The sequence below is a fragment of the Podarcis raffonei genome, chromosome 1 (genome assembly GCF_027172205.1).
Source record: "Podarcis raffonei isolate rPodRaf1 chromosome 1, rPodRaf1.pri, whole genome shotgun sequence".
Lineage (NCBI taxonomy): Eukaryota > Metazoa > Chordata > Lepidosauria > Squamata > Lacertidae > Podarcis > Podarcis raffonei.
Window position 1 is genome coordinate 29,465,876 of NC_070602.1, and position 21,350 is coordinate 29,487,225.

Genomic DNA, 21,350 nt, shown 5'->3' on the forward strand with positions numbered 1-21,350 from the left:
CAAAACAGACCATCCAAGTGTCCCTATTTTCCAGGTACAGTCCTGGATTTACAGAAGCCATCCCAGTTTCTGATTTGATCCTAGAATTAGGATGTCCCTATTTTCAGCAGAGAAATGCTGGAGGGTATGGAGTTATGCAACCCCCAAGCCAAGGAGATAACTAACTAGACAACCTTTAGAAGACATCTGAAGGTATAGGGAAGTTAAAAAAAAAAGGTTAATATTTTATTATTATTTTACAAATGTTGGAAGCCACCCAGGGTGGCTGGGACAACCCAGTCAGATGGGTGGGGTATAAATTAACAACAATAACAACAACCATTATGATGATGATGATGATGATGATGATGATGAACATAATAATAATATAATAATAATATCTTTATTGTCATTGCCCCCTCTCGAGGACAACAAAATTACTTGGCTGCTCCATAAAAACACTAATTAAAACAATACAGTATAGTACAGCAAGGAAGATTAGATGACTTTCAAAGTCCAGGCTTCCCATTCAGGGCAGAGATCGCTCTGGAGAAGAAGCTGTTCTTAAGACGGCTCGTTCTTGTCTTCATCGTCCTGTATCTCCGTCCCGACGGCAGGAGCTCGAAGAGACAGTGACCAGGATCCCTATTGTCATCAGAGAAATGTTGGAGGGTATAAAGCAAGTAGAAAATAAATTTAAAATCATGCAATGTAATTGGCTACAAATCCACCAGTCTTACACTTTGCTCACCTGCAGACCATTCAGCAAGAGTCTAGAGAGCATATTCTCTATGAATCTTTAGTCTCATAGAGGTGTAGAATTCATATTATTGCCTACCATCCCGATCTCTAAGCAGCGCAAGATTCCTGGGGTTTCAGGCCCATTTACCCAGAGTTTATACTTTGAGTAGCTGTCTACCAGCCCTACTTGGTACGCAGGCCGAGACCCTACCTGCCCGCAGACTGTCTTGCCAGAGTGGTGCATGCTCTTGTTATCTCCCGCTTGGACTATTGCAATGCGCTCTGCGTGGGGCTGCCTTTGAAGGGGACCCGGAAACTACAACTAATCTAGAATGTGGCAGCTAGACTGGTGACTGGGAGTGGCCACCGAGACCACATAACACTGGTCCTGAAAGACATAAATTGGCTTTCAATACGTTTCCAAGGACAAATCAAAGTGTTGGTGCTGACCTTTAAAGCTCTAAATGGCCTCAGCCCAGCATACCTGAAGGAGCGTCTCCATCCCCATCATTCAGCTGAGATCCAGCTCCAAGGGGCTGCTAGGGGTTCCCTCACTGCGAGAAGTGAGGTTACAGGGAACCAGGCAGAGGGCATTCTCAGTAGTGGCGCCCGTCCTGTGGAATGCCCTCCCATCAGATATCAAGGAAATAAACAATTATCTGACTTTTAGAAAACATCTGAAGGCAGTCCTGTTTAGGGAAGTTTTTAATGTTTGATGTTTTGCTGTGTTTTTAATATTCTGTTGGGAGGCACCCAGAGTGGCTGGGGAGGCCCGGTCAGATGGGCGAGGTATGTAATAAATTATTTATTATTATTATTATTATTATTATTATTATTATTGCTGCTGTACTGCACACTACCTCCAAGATCAGAGGCAGCAAAGGCAACAATCAAAGGGAGAGGGCTGTTGCCCTTGTGTCCTGTTTGTGGGCTTTCCATAGTTATCTGGCTGGCTTCTGTTGAAACAGGATGTTGGGGTAGATAGGTCTTTGGTTTGATCTACCAGGGTTCATATATTTGCCTCATGCTGAAAACTGGCCGTATGAGTCCCTATCCTTTCTGTTGTCATCCAGTAACACACACCTGTTTCTGGCATCTAATCTTTAAATCTTCGCTTCTTGACATTTGAAGTGACTGCCATATATTTGGCAGAGGCATCATTGCTATGTGCTACTCTGACCAGACTGGCTTCTCAAGCAATAAGATTCATACTGATTTCTGCTCTTGGCATGCATCACATCCCAAATCGGATAAAGTGAAGGGATAGGAAATACCTTTACTCTCCTGCAGACTCTATAGTAATTTTCTCTTTCTCTCTCTCAACATGATATAAGGCCAGAGCACACCCTATTAGCTAATATATTGGGTGATAGAATAGAAACAATATTGGAGGAATCTATACATCACGATCAGGCAGGTTTACTTCTGGGGAGACAAATGAAGGATAATATAAGAAATATCATAGATGTTATAGAATACTTGGAAGTAAGAAATGAAAATCAGGCAGCATTGATATTTATAGATGAAAAAGCGTTTGATAATGTCTCATGGGAATTTATGAAAAAAGTCCTTGAAGAAATGAATTTTGGAGAAAATTTTAGGAAAGGGATTCAAGCAATATATTCTGATCAAAAAGCCAAATTAATTGTAAATCAGGTGGTAACAGATAATTGTAAGATACAGAAAGGAACAAGACTGGGATGTCCATTATAACCTTTCTTATTTATTTTGATTCTAGAAGTCCTGACGAGAAATATCAGGGCAGATGAAACCATTAGAGGAATTATGGTGGGGGAAAAGACATATAAATTAAAGGCATATGCAGATGACCTTGTAATTACAGTCAAGGACCCTAAGAACTCTCTTTCGAAAGCTTGTTCAAAAGCTTTGATGAGAAGAAGAAGAAGAAGAAGAAGAAGAAGAAGAAGAAGAAGAAGAAGAAGCATCAGCAGCTTCAAAAAAACCAAAAGCTTCCAGCTCCCCTTTGCCAAATCGCCTGTCTGGGATCCATCCCGAAGAGCGTGAAACAGAAAAGTCATTTCAGGTGGCAACGTCATCTTGGCAACCGCAATCTCAGCCAGGAAAGGGGAAATTTTGTTGTTGTTTAGTCGTGTCCGTGACCCCATGGACCAGAGCACGCCAGGCACTCCTGTCTTCCGCTGCCTCCCGCAGTTTGGTCAAACTCATGCTGGTAGCTTCGAAAACACTGTCCAGCCATCTCATCCTCTGTCGTCCCCTTCTCCTTGTGCCCTCCATCTTTCCCAACATCAGGGTCTTTTCCAGGGAGTCTTCTCTTCTCATGAGGTGGCCAAAGTATTGGAGCCTCAGCTTCAGGATCTGTCCTTCCAGCGAGTACTCAGGGCTGATTTCCTTCAGAATGGATAGGTTTGATCTTCTTGCAGTCCATGGGACTCTCAAGAGTCTTCTCCAGCACCATAATTCAAAAGCATCAATTCTTTGGCGATTAGCCTTCTTTATGGTCCAGCTCTCACTTCCATACATCACTACTGGGAAAACCATAGTTTTAACGATACGAACAAGGTGATGTCTCTGCTTTTTAAGATGCTGTCTAGGTTTGTCGAGGTGAAATTAGCTTATTTCAAAAATAAATATTCCAGTAGGAAAGAGATCAAAGGCCAAACAGGCTTTAAATTCAATGCATCGTTCTGTGGCAACGCCACACCGAATACAACCCGCTAAGGCCGGGCTCGAACCGCCGCAGCCAACCACCTCAGCGGCTTTTTTTTAGCTCCGCCTCGCCGGCACAAGCCAGACCACCCTCTGCTCCTCCATCACGGGGCGATTCGTGCTAGTCCCGCCCCCTCTCCGCTACGATTGGACCGTCCATCCGCTTAACCCCGCCCCGATACCGACACCGCCTTCTTCGGGATTGGCCCTCTCGAATCTCGGGGCGCCGAGCCGCGGAGCTTAGGCATCTGGGTCTCGCCGCCCGGCTTGCCTTTCGAGGGCGTTTCCACTCTGCGCACCACCCCACCCCACCGTGTCAGTGTAGTAATACGCTCCGACCCCGCCCCGCCGTGACGTTCCCGCCTGTCATTGGCGGGCGCTTCCGGCTGCGTTTCCGGTGCGATATTACCAAGGCAGGGACGGGCGGTGGTTGGTTTCTCGGCTGTTGGCCGCTGACTGACTGACTGAGCCGGCAAGATGGAGCGCGGCGCCGAGAAGCTGAGCGAGGAGCCCCGCGCCAACGGCTGCAGCCTCACCGGGCACCACGCCCTGAAGAACGGCTACGTGCGAGGCTTCCCAGGAGCGGAGCCCCACGGCCAGGTGAGGCGGGTCGACGGGGCTCCTCTACCGGGCGCGCCCTGCTGCCGCTGCTGAGCGGCCCCTCCCCAGAGCGGAACCCAGGCCGCGGCCTGCTCGGTCCCGGCGCGCGTCCGCTTGGGATGGAGTCTCGCCTCAGGGCGAGGTTCTTGGGCTGGGCCGCGCTTGCCTCTGGCGTCCCCCGCAGGGGGAAAGAGGGAGAAGGATGGCCTGGAGCGGCACAGAGGCTCCTTCGGCTGCCTCTTCCCGCCTGCCCTGCCCTCCTTGGCGTCGCCGAGAGGAACGCTCGAGGCTGGCAGAGTCAGGCGACTCCCCGCTCCAGGGAGGGACGGAGGGAAGCAAAAGTGCCTTTCCCTTCCTCTTCTTTTCCTCGAGGGGACGGGGAGTTAATCTAACCCGGAGCTGGCGTCCTTCCCTTCCTTTCCTTTCCTTTCCTTCCTTCTCTTTCTTGGCGGCTTTGGAAGCCCAGGATGATTTCCGCAGGGACACGCACACTTCGTGTCTCGAAATTAACTCCTCTGGTTTCAGTAGCCGAATTTCCTCTTCGCATTCAAGAAGGAAGGAGTACAGCGCCGGCCTTACTGGCTGCTTTCGTTGTGGTTTCCAGGCTAAGACAGCTGCTTACTCTCTTCCGGGGCTGGAAGGCGAGTTTCCTTCACCCCCATTCCAATGCATCCTGATTAATAAAAGGATGGGACGAGGGCAGGCCTGTCACCCCCACCCCCACAAAATGGTCTTTTTGCCCGAGCTTCATATTCAGATCAAGGGGGAAGCCCCAGGACAGGAGTGGAAGTGGCAGGAATTAGGAGCAGAAGGGTAAATTGTGGTCCCCAGTTGTTTGGTGGGGGGTAGGGATGAGACTCCCGTATCTAGCCTTCAATAAGCCGCGGGGCCAGGTAAGAAGGGGATCTGCCACCTATTTGATCCTCCTTATTTAACTGCATTCACAGCAGCCTGAAACTGTGTTTCTTCTATAGTTTAGTGGGGGGGGGGTTCACAGGGGTGCAACCCTCAGATTTTGGCATGCTCTGTGTGTGTGTGTGTGTGTGTGTGTGTGTGTGTGGTAAAACAAAAAAGAAACACAGAATTTCTAATTAAGGCCGCATTTTGGTGCTTTATATAAAAGCCATGAATCCTGCTCCAGTTTACTGTGTGTATAACTTATTTCTGGAACTGAAGCTTGAAATTGAAGTGTGTTTAGTAGTTGTACTACTTTTTATATCTTAAGATGTTCTGGCCATTATTGACACTTAGTTTGGTTATGATTTATTGTGTTTTGCTGCTTTTCTTCTTGTAGCTTGATCATATGTAAGTTTATTTAGAAGTTAGACTTGCAGAATTTAGTAGCCTTCAAGTCTATCCTACATACACTTACTAGTGAGTAAACTTGCTGCCCTATTATTGTGTTTTGATTTGCTCTGTTTCACTTGTATGCAACGCTGACAAATGTTTACTGATTACTACTGCCGTTGTCTTCTGGTGACAATCACTTCATTGTACAAACTTTCTTTTATTCCTCAACAACCTTGTGAGGTATCTGGATGACCTTGGTAGACAACTATTATTTTTTACTGGCCATCCATGAAGTCCAGTCTCACCATAATACTGCATTAGTACCACTGTATATGCATTTTTTGACGTGATCTAAATTTATTCAGACTGAATGAATTAATATCTCAGACTTTGTATAAGTTCAGTGAACACATTGTTTTTAATATTTGATTCACTTCATGCCGTTTGACCTTTTCCATTTTGAATTTCAACCTTTCCCTGCAAACATATAATTTTTGTTAAAAGCCCAAATATTAAACATTTACAATATTACAACATTTACAAACAAACATTACAAGAGAAAACTCTGCATTTTGGACATTCCTTATCCAGGCATTTTTATTACAGAAATGAAGAAAACTACATGTTCACATGAAGCATGTGTTCTATGGCAGTTTTTACTGAGACCTGTTTTAATAGGCTAGCTAGAAACTGTGTCTCAGCTGCAGTATCTGCTTCCAGTTTCTGGGAAAGTGGGTATAGGGTTGTATACAAACTTAATAAATAATACTAACCAAGGGTCATGCTTAAATCAGATTTTGGGTATGCAAGATCCTTCATTTAGAACCTGTGACACACAAAAACACACACATGCGCCTATGTTTCTCACAGCATTTGGATCTGGAGAACTTGTGAAAACTCTGGATTGGTGTCTGAATGAACTGTTGGACTGGATATGGGCCAATAAACTGTATTTGAATCCTGGAAGGAGAGGCTCTTGGAGTGGGTGATTCCCCTACCTAGGAGACTGGAAAGTTATCTGTTCTCCATAGGGTTGTACTCCCTCTGAAGGAGCAGGTGCATAGCTTGGGAGCTCCCGGATACATCTCCATCACTAGATGCTCAAATGTCCTCTGTGACTAGAAGTGCCTTTTACCAGTTCTGCCTGGGTTGCAAGCTATGGCCATTGTTGCACAGGGATAGCCTGATACTGCAACATGCTCTGTGTGGAAATGTGATTGGGCTTCGTTCAGAAATTCCAAACCATTGTTAAAGCATCTGTGGTGGCTGCAGTCAATCTCTGAAATTATCTGCAGGAGTGTGGTTGGTTATCCCCTGAGTTGATGAGGCTCATTTGACAGCAACTAGAAACTGAGCCTTGTGTTTTATTGGCCCAGTCTTGTGAACTTACCATTGAATAGATGCTTAGCAGGCACTTTCTGTTTTAAAATTTAAGCACCTGTTGAAAACCTTTCTGTGTCACCAACCTTATGGTAGCAATGAAGAAAAGATCTTTTGCTAATAGTTAGTGGGTCTCTGATTATAACTTTTTATGTGGTTTTTCTTGTATGGTTTTATGTACGCATGTTGTAAACTACTCTGAATTTTAATGAATAGCAGTATATAAAGATTTTTGTTGATAAATAAGTAAAGCACACTTTCGCAATGGTGCAAAAAAGTTTTATTTAAAACAAGTGAGTAACATGCTGTGTTCAAGTTACAAGACTTCCAACTGTTCTACAAATGAGTTCTCACCATGTTTTTCTGAAGTTCTATATGCACTTAAATATACACTAAACGTGGTGGAACTTCTGAGCAGCAATAGAGAGGGTCAGACCATAAAACACATACATTAGAAAAGAGTGGTTCTGCCAGCTGCAGGGCATTCTTTGAATTTTGAATACACTGAATGTTATTACAAAGAACTGCTATGATTTTAAACATTCTACATTTCTAGCTTGAGTTATGAATTGTGTCAAAAAGCAGGGAGAGAAATCATGTCCTGCATTGTTCTTTCATCTTGCCAATCTTAGGTAAGACTGAGCAAACCCTCTTTAATTCTAACATTTTGAATTGCTAGCCTGAAATGCAAGGAACTGAATGCACTACCACCAGCCCTTGGTTTTTAGTTCCTGCTAGCTCCTATGAGCAGAAACAGTTGGCTTACCCAGCCGGAAACCGTTCCTTCAGAGCAACTTCCATAGCTTCCTGCATTTTCACACATTGAGAGCTTATGGTAACCATGTACACAATTATTGTTAGAGCCTGTCTGAGTCTCATCTTGGTTGACTCCTTCACTCCCAGAAAGGAAAGGACATTTGGGAATGGGCAGTCAGCATGGCATACTTAGTGACTGCTTTTGTGGATTCTTTGGTAGGACACCTCATGTCTTGTGAGTCTACTGTATGTATAGCATAACCTTCCTAGGTTTGAGACTTGGGACAGTACTTAATCGTACTGTGTACTGTGTCTTAATTTATCCTTGTTTCTGTTCAATGTGTAGCAGAATAGTGCAGGCTTGGTGCCAGTCCTGTCAGTCCCCTCTTAAATCAGTTACTTTGTATATCTAGGGTAGTCAATCTATATTTCCTTCAATAGAGAGAGAGTTTCCCCTTGCTACGTATATAGCAGCCACATTTATAGCGGCCATGTCTGCTTACTGGGAATTTGCATTTAAGTTGTCAGTTGGAGCAAGAAAGGGGAAATCCCTTAAGATAACACATGTCTGGGTACCAGAGGAATACAGCATTGGGGTCACTGAATAGTTGGGTTTATGTAACCTCATTCAGGGTGTTGAATGGCTCCCTACTAAAAAAAGAGAAAAAGGTAAGTTCATGACCAGCTACTGACCTGTATCTGGCTTTCTTTTTTTGATAAACCTCTTTTGGAGGAAGATTTCCAAGTTGCTGTATCCCAAGAGTTCAGAATAAATAACTGGAATAAAGCGTTTTGACACCATCTTCAAATAATTAGAGAAATAAATTATCAGTCTATTTATTGCAACCTCTCATCCCTGGGCTACATATAGTTCTCATGTCTCCAAGATTATAAGCAACACAAGGAATTGTACTTTGCTGTTCATTTTAAAGGAGCATATGTCTAATTGCACTGTTTATATAGTTTCTAGACTCGGTTCATAGTGCAGATTCTTAGCTTTATAGCCTTATCTGGTTTGGAACCTATGCAATTTAGCTCATATCTCCTTTTATGAGCCCTTTATCCTTCTTGCTCTGTGAGTTGTGCCTCTGTCTCAATGTGACTTTGTCACTCAAAGCAAGCACTGCTTTAGCAATGAGCAGAGCTTATACAGTCAAGTTGCAGCTTATGTACATTTAACATACAGAATTTCAACTTTATGCGCTTGTCTGTAAAAAGGTGGGCATCCAACGGGAAAGTCAACAAACCCATTGCACCATTGCACTCACCTTGGGGGAGTGTTTGGAGGTGCAGGGTGAATTCAGCAGCCTTGGGAGAGAGTGTAGAGGTGCAGCTGGAGGGTGTGTGCGGCCTTGGAGATTAAAAAGCATGACCATGAAATGCAAGCCAGGTCCCTCCACTGGTGTGCAACATTGGAGACAATGATTGGTTCCAACACTGCAAGAAATGTGGCTGCGTTGAGCTGCTTGAGAGGATGGCATGTCGGTCTCCAGTGTGGCGTGGAAATATAGCTGCAATGAATCCAGCATCTGTGCCATCAAGGTTCAAGAGAGAAACCTGTGAGGCTGTGACAGCAGGTGTTGCAAGGCTTTAGTGAAGACTGCAGAGGCATTATACTTATGGCTGGAAGACATGAACTGTAAACATGTGCCTGTCATGTTGAGACAAAAGACTCTCAACCTGTATGTAGGCACTCTTCAAACCTTCTGCTATGGATGGGCAGCCTGGGAAGGAATTCAAAGCCGGCCATGGTTGGTGTGACAGTTTTAGGCACCACTTCAACCTCAAAAATGTGGACATGATTGGTGGAGCTGCATCTGCAGACAAAGAGGCAGCAAAAGCCTACCCTGAGCAATTAAAGAAGCTGATAGACAAAAAGGGGTATTTTCCTGAGCAAGTTTCTAATGCTGACAAGATGGGCCTCTTTTGGGAGTGGGGAATGCCTGACCAGACTTACATCTCCAAAACAGGGAAACAAATCCCTGGCTTCAAAGCAGCTAAAGATGGTGTGGCAATACAGTTGAGCATTTAATAAATCATGTTTGCTGTACAGATCAGAAAACCCCCAAAGTCCTAAAAGGCAAGAACAAAAATAACCTTCCTGTGTTCAAGTAAAGAGACTTGGATGACTGCAGCAGCATTTTTGGATTGGTTCCACAAGTGCTTCATTCCCATGGTGAAGTTCTACCTTGAAGAGAAACAACTGGACTTTAAACTGTTACTGATTTTGGACAGTGCTCCTAGCCACCCCGAGGCAACCCACTTTGTCCTTAACAGTGTTGAAATTGTCTTTCTCTCCCCCAATATGACCTCCATTATCCAACCTCTCGACTGAGTTGTGTTTCGCAGATTCAAGGCAACTTAAACAAGGCTAGTTGCATTACTTACATTGAGTGATCAGTGAATGCATGCTGGTGAAACTTATGAAAATAATGTCGGAATGGCTTTGAGTGTTTTCCAACAATCAACAACAAAGTGGAACATATTGTCCAGATATTCAGGCGAGTGGGGGTTGATAGCTTTGTTGGCGTCAAGGAAGTAGTTGAATAATTGAGGGTCTTGGACAAACATTGACTAATGAAGAGCATCCTGTTCTCACAGTGGCCAAACAGTTGCCTGTGGGAAACCAGCAAGCAGGATTCGAACACAGGAACACTTCTCTTGTGGTTTCCAGCAGCTGGTATTCAGAAGCCTCTGACTGGAGGTAGAGCATAGTCACCATGGCTAGTAGCTATTGATAGCCCTGCCCTCCATGAGTTTGTCTAATTCTCTTTTAAAGCCGTCTAAGCCGGTGGCCATTACCACTTCTGTGGGAGCAAGTTCCGTAATTTAACTGTGTGCTTTTATAATTTTAAATCCGCTTGAATTCACTCAAGTCTTCCAAACGGAAAAGCACCTAAATGATTTGATTGCTGACTTTGATCCCTTTCTGGAATGAAGCCTCAAAATCACACATGGTGTTACAGACACTTTCAGTCTTTATCAAGAAATGTTTGAGCAGCTCAAGAGATAACAGTGACAGTTGCTAATCACCATGTTTCTCACAAAAAATAACGCAGCAGCAAACGAGCCCATGCAATCTACTTCTGAAGCTAAATCAGAGCCAACCACTTCACATGCAAGTCTCCATCATACACCCAAGCCTCTCCCATCACATCATGGAACAACATCAAGCACTGAAGAGGAAGGCTAAGTACCGTAGCTGGTAAGTGCTGCACCATGATTTTTATGGGGCATTTCTCAGTTTTAAAGGGTTGTTCAGCTATTTTCGATTTATGTGTTACCCCTGAAATGTAATACACACATAATATGTAAGTCAGCAATACTGCCATATCCCAAGGAGAAGGCCTTATAGGAAACTACCACAGATACATTGGGGTCAGAGCTGAGGAAAATATTTCAACTGTGTGTATTGTTGACACTGGCTGGCGGTAGCTCTTCAGGTTTTCAGGCAGGAGTCCACCCTAGCTCTTCCTGTATATGCTGGGGGTTGAACTTCAGACCGTTCGCATGTAAAGTATGTGTTCTTCCACAGGGTTATGGCCCTTCCCTTTTCTTTTTTCATAAAGATCATAAAGCATTTTTTCTTCCACAGAAAGCCTGGCTGCTGACTTCTGAGAATGTTTTAATACTGCCAGTTTCTCCAGTTGATTTTATTATGAGTGTTTTTTAAAGATGAATAGCATATCATAAGCTATCTTCAGCTTCAAGGTGGCAAGAGACACAAAATTTTAAATAATATTTTATAATGAATATTATTTATATTATTTAAAATTTTGTGTCACTTGCCCCCTTGCAGCTAAAGACAGGGACACAAAATTTTAAATAATATTTTAAGAAAATCTTGGATGTGGCCAAAGCTTGACAAAGACTCAGAAGTGAGAGGAAGGCTGTGGTCTGCACAATCCCCTGGTCACTTTTTCTGTGATGGTATTCTTTTTTGCTTACTTGTTTCCCGTTTCCATGTCTTTACTTCTTTCCGTACTATCATCCTTCAGATTCTTTGAGAATCTTTAACTTGAGATAGTTTAATTTTAACAGTTTTATCCTCTGCTTTTTTCGCCCTATAGGACGCACTTTTCCCCCTCTAAAAATGAAGGGGAAATCTGTGTGCGTCCTATGGGGCGAATGCAGGCTTTCGCTGAAGCTTGGAGAGCGAGAGGGGTCGGTGCGAACCGACCCCTCTCGCTCACCAGGATTCAGGAAGCTATCAGCAAGCCTGGGGAGCCTGCGGGAGTTCCCGCAGGGCTCCCTAGGCTGCGGATAGCAGCCTGCTGCACGGAGCACAGGGCGCGCCGAAGCAGAGCGCCCCGCGCTTCAGGCAGAAATCCGCAGCCTAGGGAGCCCTGCGGGAGTTCCCCCAGCTTCTCCCCAGCGCCAGCCCCACAAGCTCAGGGGACAGCGGGGAGGCGGAGCGCCGCCATCCCACTGTTCCCCGACCTGCTTTGGATTCCCCAACCTGGTTTTGGGGGGGAAATAAAGGGGGGAAATTTCCTTTATTTCCCCCCCCCCAAAAAAAACTAGTGCATCCTTATGGTACGAAAAATACGGTATGTGGTGCTCATCTTGCTTTCAGGCCGAGGGAGCTGGCGTTTTCGGGTCAAGTGGCCAGCATGACTAAACCACTTCTGGCACAGTGAAATACTGTGATGGAAGCCAGAGTGCACGAAAACAGCATTTACCTTCTCTCGATCTAAGCTAGAAACCAAATTGTTGGAAAGTAAAAGAAAATTTTTGTCAAAAACATATAATTTATTATTACAATGGCACACAAAAGATGAAGTAAAAGAGGTAATGATAAAATGGGTGAAAGATTTTGGGTATAATATTCAATTTGATTCATGGTCAAAATTATGGAATGAAGGAATTAAATTCATGGCATGTATGGCATTGAAAGAAGATATAATGAAAATGATTTATAGATGGTATTTAACTCCAACCAAACTAGCTAGAATGTATAAAATGAGAGAATTGTTGGAAATGTAATATTAAAGGAGACTTCTATCATATGTGGTAGACTTGTGATAAAGTTAAATTATTTTGGGGAAAGATGTTTAGGTATACTTTTTTTAAAAAAACAACAAAGCTGAAGCATTCTTGTTGGGTTTGATTGGAGAGGAAATATCTAAAGTTGACCAGAGATTGTTTATGTATGCCACTACGGCAACTAGAACTTTGTTAGTACAAAAGTGGAAACAGCAAGAATTACTGATGGTGGAAGAATGGCAGGCGAAGATGATGGACTATGCAGAACTAGCAAAGCTGACAGGGAAAATCTGAAACCAAAGTGACCAAGTGTTTCAGAGAGATTGGAACAAATTTATTCAGTATATAGACAGTTACTGTAAACATGTAAAGACACAGGCAGGACGGAGATAAACCATGCAGTGTATATTAGAATAAATTTTCTATTTTCTTCATCAAGTTTATGATAAGATAGGACAAATGTAGAATTGTGATGATATAAATGCATGAAATTAATATGTGTTTTATAAAAACCAGACAATGGAATGGAGGGAAGTCGAGTAGCTTGATGGAGCTAAAAATGTATAAATGGAGATAAGATGTTATAATATTGTTAAAAATAAAAAAATCAATAAAACATTTTTTTTAAAAAAATGGTGTTTACCTTCCCGCCAGAGCGGTACCTATTTTTCTACTTGCACTGGCATGCTTTCAAACTGCTAGCTTGGCAGGAGCTGGGACAGAGCAATGAGAGCTCACTCGGTTGCAGGGATTTGAACCGCCAACCTTCCAATCAGCAAGCTCAACAGGCTCGGTGGTTTAGCCCACAGTGCCACCCACACTTTTTTTACCTTTTTTACCTTTACCTACCTACTAGGCTGACAGGATTTACTAAAACTGTTTTTTTTTCCTGCAAAGAAAAGAGTTCAACAGTGGAACGGATTCCCTTAGAAGGTGGTGGACTCTCCGTCCTTGGAAAGTTTTAAAGCAGAGATTGGATGACCATTTGACATGGATGCTTTAGTTGAGATTCCTACATTGCAGGGGGTTGGATTAGATGACACTTGGGTACCCTTCCAACTCTACAATTCTTTGATTCTAAGAGATGTTTGGTATGACCAGGTTTCTTACTCTCGGACCCTCCCATCTTTTCTTGGCACACTAAATACAAGCTGTTAACTGAGATTACTATTTGAACAATTCAAACAAGATTGGTTACTGTTATGAAGCAATCCCAAGAATGCACATCTGTGACCTAAAGCTCTGAAAAAGATAGAAAGCAAGTAGCTTATATGTTGTATTTTATTAGAGCTATGATTTTATGCATGTTAATGCTTCATTCTTAGCCAATCTAGGCTATATATTAATATAAAGGCAGTCTTCTAGTTTATGTTATGAAACATTTTGTTCATTGAAATTCACCAAATGGATTGCTATGTTTGTTGGCAACATTGCGGGAAGGATTTACTTGTGCAAGAACCTGGGATATTGCGTGCTTCTAAACATCTCATTGGCCTTACTACTAAATCATTATCTGAAATTATGGAGCATCAAAAGGAGAACAGAATATTCTGTCCAGGAATGCGAGCCAATAAAATCCTGATAAGTGTAGTGCACATTAGCATACAAAATGTAACAAACTAGAATGAAAGAGTGATTAAGCCAAGCAAAAATTAAGCCATTTAGCATTTACCTTAAGGCCTTTACACAGTCCTTGTTTTGTGAAGGTCTGGTGAGGAAGATGTACTAGCTACCAAATTATGTAATATTGGAGCCATCAATGAGAAGTACGTGGTGTTCTTCCACACCAAACTAATCTTATTAGCTTGTGTTCTCTTAGTAGAAGTGTCCTCTTGATCTTGATGAGAGAGCTCTGGTGCAATGGTTATGTATGGTATACTCCCCAAACCAGCATCTTGAGTTTTGCCCTGTAGCCAGTGCCATTGGGAGTGGACCAGCCTATTATTCTTTCTTTTGTTGCATCAGTTGCTGCATTTTCTATCAGCTGCAGCTTCCAAGGGGTTATGAAGGGCAGCGGGTGTAAGGCAATTTATAGCAGTCTATCCTAGCAAGTAGGGACGTGGGTGGCGCTGTGGGTTAAACCACAGAGCCTTGTTGTTGTTGTTGTTTAGTCGTGTCCGACTCTTCGTGACCCCATGGACCAGAGCACGCCAGGCACCTCTGCCCTCCACTACCTCCCACAGTTTGGTCAAACTCATGCTGGTAACCTCGAAAACACTATCCAACCATCTCGTCCTCTGTCGCCCCCTTCTCCTTGTGCCCTCCATCTTTCCCAGCATCAGTGTCTTCTCCAGTGAGTCTTCTCTTCTCATGAGGTGGCCAAAGTACTGGAGTCTCAGCTTCACGATCTGTCCTTCCAGTGAGCACTCAGGGCTGATTTCCTTAAGAATGGATGCGTTTGATCTTCTTGCAGTCCATGGGACTCTCAAGAGTCTTCTCCAGCACCATAATTCAAAAGCATCAATTCTTCGGCGATCAGCCTTCTTTATGGTCCAGCTCTCACTTCCATACATCACTACTGGGAAAACCATGGCTTTAACTATACGGACCTTTGTTGGCAAGGTGACGTCTCTACTTCTCAAGATGCTGTCTAGGCCTGTCATTGCTCTTCTCCCAAGAAGCAGCGTCTTTTAATTTCGTGGCCGCTGTCACCATCTGCAGTGATCATGGAGCCCAAGAAAGTAAAATCTCTCACTGCCTCCATTTCTTCCCCTTCTATTTGCCAGGAGGTGATGGGACCAGTGGCCATGATCTTCATTTTTTTGATGTTGAGCTTCAGACCATATTTTGCGCTCTCCTCTTTCACCCTCATTAAAAGGTTCTTTAATTCCTCCTCACTTTCTGCCATCAAGGTTGTGTCATCTGCATATCTGAGGTTGTTGATATTTCTTCCGGCAATCTTAATTCCAGCTTGGGATTCATCCAGCCCAGCCTTTCGCATGATGTATTCTGCATATAAATTAAATAAGCAGGGAGACAAAATACAGCCTTGTCGTACTCCTTTCCCAATTTTGAACCAATCAGTTGTTTCATATCCAGTTCTAACTGTAGCTTCTTGTCCCACATAGAGATTTCTCAGGAGACAGAGACCTAGGACTTGCCAATCAGAAGGTTGGCGGTTCAAATCCCTGCGACGGGGTGAGCTCCCATTGCTTGGTCCCTGCTTCTGCCAACCTAGCAGTTCGAAAGCACATCAAAATGCAAGTAGATAAACAGGTACCGCTCCGGTGGGAAGGTAAACAGCAGTTCCGTGCGCTGCTCTGGTTTGCCAGAAGCGGCTTAATCATTCTGGCCACATGACCCGGAAGCTGTATGCCAGCTCTCTCAGCCAATAAAGCGAGATGAGCGCCGCAACCCCAAAGTTGGCCACAACTGGACCTAATGGTCAGGGGGTCCCTTTACCTTTACCTATCCTAGCAAGTTACAGGGTTAAGGCGATTAGCAGATTATTTCCCAGCTCCATTGAATGCTGTAGTCCAGGGATCTCCAACAGGTAGATCGCAATCAACTGGTAGATCGCAGGGTGCCTGTGATAGATCGCGGGACCATCCCCCCACCCAAAAAATAGAAAAGAAAAAAAGCTCAACAAGTATGACTTCCCAAAAAAAGCTCTGCCAGTTTTTTTTTTATAGTGGGAGTAGATCTCAGTCTCTTGAAAGCTGGACATGCCCGCTGTAGTCTGAACTAAATGAAGATGTGAAATATATCTCTGGCTACTTTTGGTGGTTCAGGCAGCAGTCGATACCTCCTGCTTCCTTTTCCACTTCAGTACTTAATATGGCTGGGTGATATTTGCTTTTCAACATTGTGATATATCACCATCCAAACATTGTGATGTCGTGATACATCATGATGTTGAAAAGTGGAGGGAGGTACAGTGCCGAGACCGATGCAGTTTGTTCCTCCCTCTGCTTGCCAGGCACTGTAGGTAGAGAAGGGCCTCGGGAGCGATGGCAGTTTCACTCATGATACAGTGGTGCCTCGGGTTAAGAACTTAATTTGTTCTGGAAGGTCCGTTCTTAACCTGAAACTGTTCTTAACCTGAGGTACCACTTTAGCTAATGGGGCCGCCTGCTGCCGCTACGCCACCACCGCATGATTTCTGTTCTCATCCTGAAGCAAAGTTCTTAACCCGAGGTACTATTTCTGGGTTAGCAGAGTCTGTAACCTGAAGTGTCTATAACCTGAAGCGTCTGTAACCTGAGGTACCACAGTATACCGCTGGGTGAAGTTGCCATTGCACTCTGGCCCTCAAACCGTTTCTGGCCTACGTATCAATGCATCACCCAGGCCCTAGTGCCTAACCAAATTATGAAAACAGTTGGAACCATAAGACTTCAAATATGGATTACCTTAATTTATGCCTGGGCTGTAAGCTTTATTTATAGCACTATTATTATTTAAAGGACTGGCTACGGAAAGGACAGTAGCACCACAGTACACCCAGGTCCTGCTGTCCAAACACTCATTATACAAAAATTCACTTATCCAAACACAAGGAATTGGTACCAAAATCTCGCTATACACACTGCAGATTCAGGTATCCAAACAGCCCAACGGATTTAAAAACACTTAGGTCAGAGTCTACTAGGCAGCCTACCTGGTGTTTTACATCAATCTCTAATCTTGAGGAGTAACAATATCCAGGGGCCAAATGTTCTGGGAGGTTGCATTACATCAATACCTAAAAATTGTCAGTCATGCAGATGAGAAGGTGCTGCATGGCAGGAATTCTACAAACCCATTCAGGTGTTGTGCATTCATCATTCAGAAGCTGGGTACCCTGTACAAACCCTGGGGAGCTGTAGAAAAAGCTCTGGTTGAAGAAAATATTGTTTTGTTTTTTAAATTGATACAATATTTATAGTGTTTGAGAGCAACATAGGCCAAGATTGCAGTCAAGATGAGCAGTCCAAAATGTGATTGTTGTAAGTTGGCAGGGGTTTTCATGGGGCTTCAGAGAAGGCTGTAGAGAGCAAGACATGGTGCTGGTTGTGTACACTGGTAAAGTTTAATCTGAAACTTTTAAGGAATTGACTAATCCTGCCTTGCTAACAGCTCTCTTTTCCTTGTAGCTCCCGCATATCGCTCAGAATGGAGGCTTGTATAAAAGACCTTTCAATGAAGCTTTTGAGGAAACACCAATGCTGGTTGCTGTACTGACTTATGTAGGCTATGGTGTCCTCACCCTTTTCGGGTATCTTCGAGACTTTCTGAGGCATTGGAAAATCGAGCACTGTCATAATGCAACAGAAAGAGAAGAACAACAGGTAAATGCTTGCTGTTACCTTTGCTTCAGAGACAAGGTGGGGTTGAACAAGTTTGTGGTGAAGGAGATGTAGCTAGTCTTTTGTAACTATGTGTTTGGCTTAGACTGCATTTGGACATAGGGCCAAGCCATAGTTTGTGTTAATTGTAATTTAGCTGAAATCCTGGCTGTGTCCTAGAATATCAGCCAAATCATGGTTTGTAAGGGTTTTCTATTCCTCTTTCCTTAATACTGCCCATGGTATTCTAAGCTACCCTGCATTGGCGAACTATCGGCAAAATGTTGCCCCATGAGCTGCTCTCTTACTATTGGCAAGCAGCTGAAGTGGAGCAGGGAGACGAATACTTTCTTCCGTGGGCTGATCTCAGCATAGCTGAAAATAAAGTGTGTTCTTGTGCGCAATTCCCTTGCCCTTTTGCAAGGTTGTCTAAGATACCTCTCTTGTTTCCTCGTTCCCACTATTTCCAGGGTTAATCAATCTTACTGCTGATGATTTCATTAGTTATTTTAATGTAAATGGCAAGTAGCTGCAAGGTACGTAGGTACCCCAAATGTTACCAAAGTATGACACTTGAGGCGAAGATACTTACAAATCTCTCTCACACCTTGCAAGTAAGCATTAAATAGCATTATGTACGTGGTTGACTGTTCCCCTTTCCTATTCAAGCCCTCTTACTTAAAAGCTATTGATTATTATTTTTTAACAAAGAAAGGCAAATCTCTAGGCACCCACTCAGTCACAGCTTAAACCTTCTTAGAAAACATTTTTCAGTCTAGCAAAACACAGCATTAAGACCTGTGTGACGTTCCTGTTTCCAGGTTTACTCCTACAGTTCACAAATTACACCACCTCTTTCTTTGGTAGGTCTTTCCATGCTCCCTTTCAAGCCCAATATCTTTTTCAACATAGGTCTTTTTCACAAAAGTGGGAGAAATGTAGCAACATTTTTATTTTGAATTGTTTTGCATCTATATTGCTCCCCAGCTAAGGGACTGCACATAAAAGTTTTCTCAAAAACGTAAGGTGCTTGTTTTTAAAAACAAAACAAAACTAAGGGGCCTTCAACCAAAAATGTTTAGTGGTTTTCAGACGTTATAGAACAAATTGTTTTTCAGAGAACTTACTTTAAATTATTAGAACCAGAAGCAGCAATTTTACTCTATTTCAAAAAATATATTTGTATCCACATAACTGAAAATTGTTTTTAGCCTAATAGTATAGTGCTTCTAAACATTTTTAAAAGCGAGTTTAAACTTTTAACGACTACTTCCTTTCTGAGTCTGGCGGGCTTTCGTCATGTTGAACCTGAAGTACAGTGGTGTGGTGCATTGGTGCTGGTGGAAGATTGATTTATATTCCACCAGTGGAACTTGGTATGGTACGGGTTTTGGCTAACAGGGATGCAGCCCTTGAATTGTCACTTCTAGGCACATCGTCTAGAGCAGGCATCCGCAAACTCGGCCCTCCAGCTGTTTTGGGACTACAGCTCCCATCATTCCTGATCACTGGTCCTGTTAGCTAGGGATGATGGGAGTTGTAGTCCCAAAACAGCTGAAGGGCTGAGTTTGGGGATGCCTGATCTAGAGTGTTCCCTTCAATTTGAATTTATGTCAGAATAGCACAGCTAGGTACTGGCAGCATTTGTTGCCTCAGGGGCAGTGTGTGTGGTATGGGTAAACAGGGGTTGGGGGTGAGGAGGATGTTTCCTGATTATTGATACCAAAATGTTCAGGCAGCCTGGTCTAGTTTCCACTGCCTCCGAGTATGCTCAGAAGTGGCTTCTCTTAATGATTGCCAAAGGCAGCAGGTGGAGTTGAGAGTGCATATTTCATGCCTTTATTAGCTTTCTTCATGTCCCAATCAGCAGACATGTAGTTATTCTTATTGGGAGACTTAATTGAAGAGGTTTAAATATGATTGGGACAAAATATAATTAGGTTTAGCTTGGATGTGCAGAGGAGATTATATAACAAGTAACCACAGAAGGGGGGGAGGGGTTGATATTAATATTGGGTATGTGAAATTTGTTGTATAAAAGGATGTTTTGATTATGTAAAATTAGAAAATGGAAAAATAAAATATTATAAAAGGCTGAGAAGTGTATGAGTTGTCTTAGGGATTTGTTTTTGTTTTTGCAGAGTAGGACACAACAGATAGGAGAGATCATAATCATTCAACAGTAAATGGTGCCTTGAAGAGTGCTGTATTATGAGCTTCTTGTTACCAAAGATTATTAAAAGATTCTTATTGTGATAGTGTCTGCCTAGGTATGTTATGGAGAGGCAGACTAAGGGCTTATGTTGTGAAAATGCCTGTGAGACGTGTTTTGTTGCTGGTGAAATGTTGTCATCCTCCATGCTCTGTAGTCTGGCAGTCTTCAAGGGCGGAATGTGCCAAACCACAGTTTGTGCAAACTGACTTTGTAAGACAGCTTCCAACTTGGATTTTGGACCTTGGTTTGTTGGCCTTTCCTCAAACATCTTACAATGTATGGATTGGCTCTGCTTTTGAATGTTACAGTGTCTTGATAATATGAGGGATTTACCGTATTTTTCGCCATATAGGACATACCGTCCCATAGGACACACCTAGTTTTTTTGGGGGGAAATAAAGGGGGGGAATTATTTTTCCCCCAGGCGCGGGGTTGGGGCGGGGGATGCCCAAGCTTCCCCCGACCCCAGCCCCCAGAACCGGCTGCTATCCGCAAGCCTAGGGAGCCTGGCGGGAAGTCCCACTGGTTTCCCCAGGCTTGCAGATATCTGTCCCCCGAGCTTGTGGGGCTGGCAGCCTCCAAACCAGGTCGGGGAACAGCGGGAAGGCGCGCTGCGCCTCCCCGCTGTCCTCCGAGCTTGTGGGCTGCAGGCTGCTGCCCGCAAGCCTTGCGAGCCCGTGGGAACTCCCGCCGGGCTCACAAGGCTTGCGGACACCTGCACGAAGCATGGGCGCCCTCTGGAGGGCACCCCGTGCTTCGGACTGCAGGCTGCTGCCCGCAAGCCTTGCGAGCCCGCGGGAACTCCCGCCGGGCTTGCAAGGCTTGCAGATAGCTTCCTGAAGCCTGGAGAGCGAGAGGGGTCGGTGCGCACCGACCCCTCTCGCTCTCCAGGCTTCAGCGAAAGCCTGCATTCGCCCCATAGGATGCACACACATTTCCCCTTCATTTTTGGAGGGGAAAAAGTGCGTCCTATAGGGCGATAAATACGGTACTTGAATTTTATTGTAGTGGGCAGAAGGTTTGGGCATATCCGGACAGTTGTGGGAAATCATCCAAAGATGCTCTAAGTTACTGTCTGTCATTTACCTCTGCTCTTAAGTTTACTAATTTTATACCTTGGGTAGGCCTTGGAACAAAACTTCGTAGATACAGGGGTTTAATTTCATTGCAGTGGTGTACTCTCTAAAACAGTGAGGTCTGCATTTTCAGAATGAACTTCAATGACTTAAAGGTTTTCTGGCTACTAAAGGTAAAATAAAGTGGTTGAGTTGAAAGAATGGAGCTTGCTAGCAGATTACTCAGGTGACTCATACAGCAGATTTCTTCAGCTATGCTCTGCTTCCCTGAATCCTGCTTGATTGCTCTTACTGAGAAATAACTACTACTAGGGATGTGGTTTGGTTTTCCTCATGTTTCTGCCAAAAGAAATAAGTTAGCATATCATCAAA

At 43.8% G+C, this 21,350-nt stretch overlaps 1 protein-coding gene across 1 annotated transcript in view; it reads left to right on the forward strand.

The window, feature by feature from the left end:
- Positions 1-3,776: 3,776 nt before the first annotated feature.
- SPTLC2 (serine palmitoyltransferase long chain base subunit 2) overlaps positions 3,777-21,350 on the forward strand; it is a 66,392-nt gene continuing 48,818 nt past the window's right edge. The window contains exons 1-2 of the mRNA XM_053378314.1: positions 3,777-4,008; positions 17,496-17,690. Of these exons, the coding sequence (XP_053234289.1) occupies positions 3,886-4,008; positions 17,496-17,690 (318 nt within the window). The 5' untranslated portion in view covers positions 3,777-3,885. The remainder of the gene's footprint in view (positions 4,009-17,495; positions 17,691-21,350) is intronic.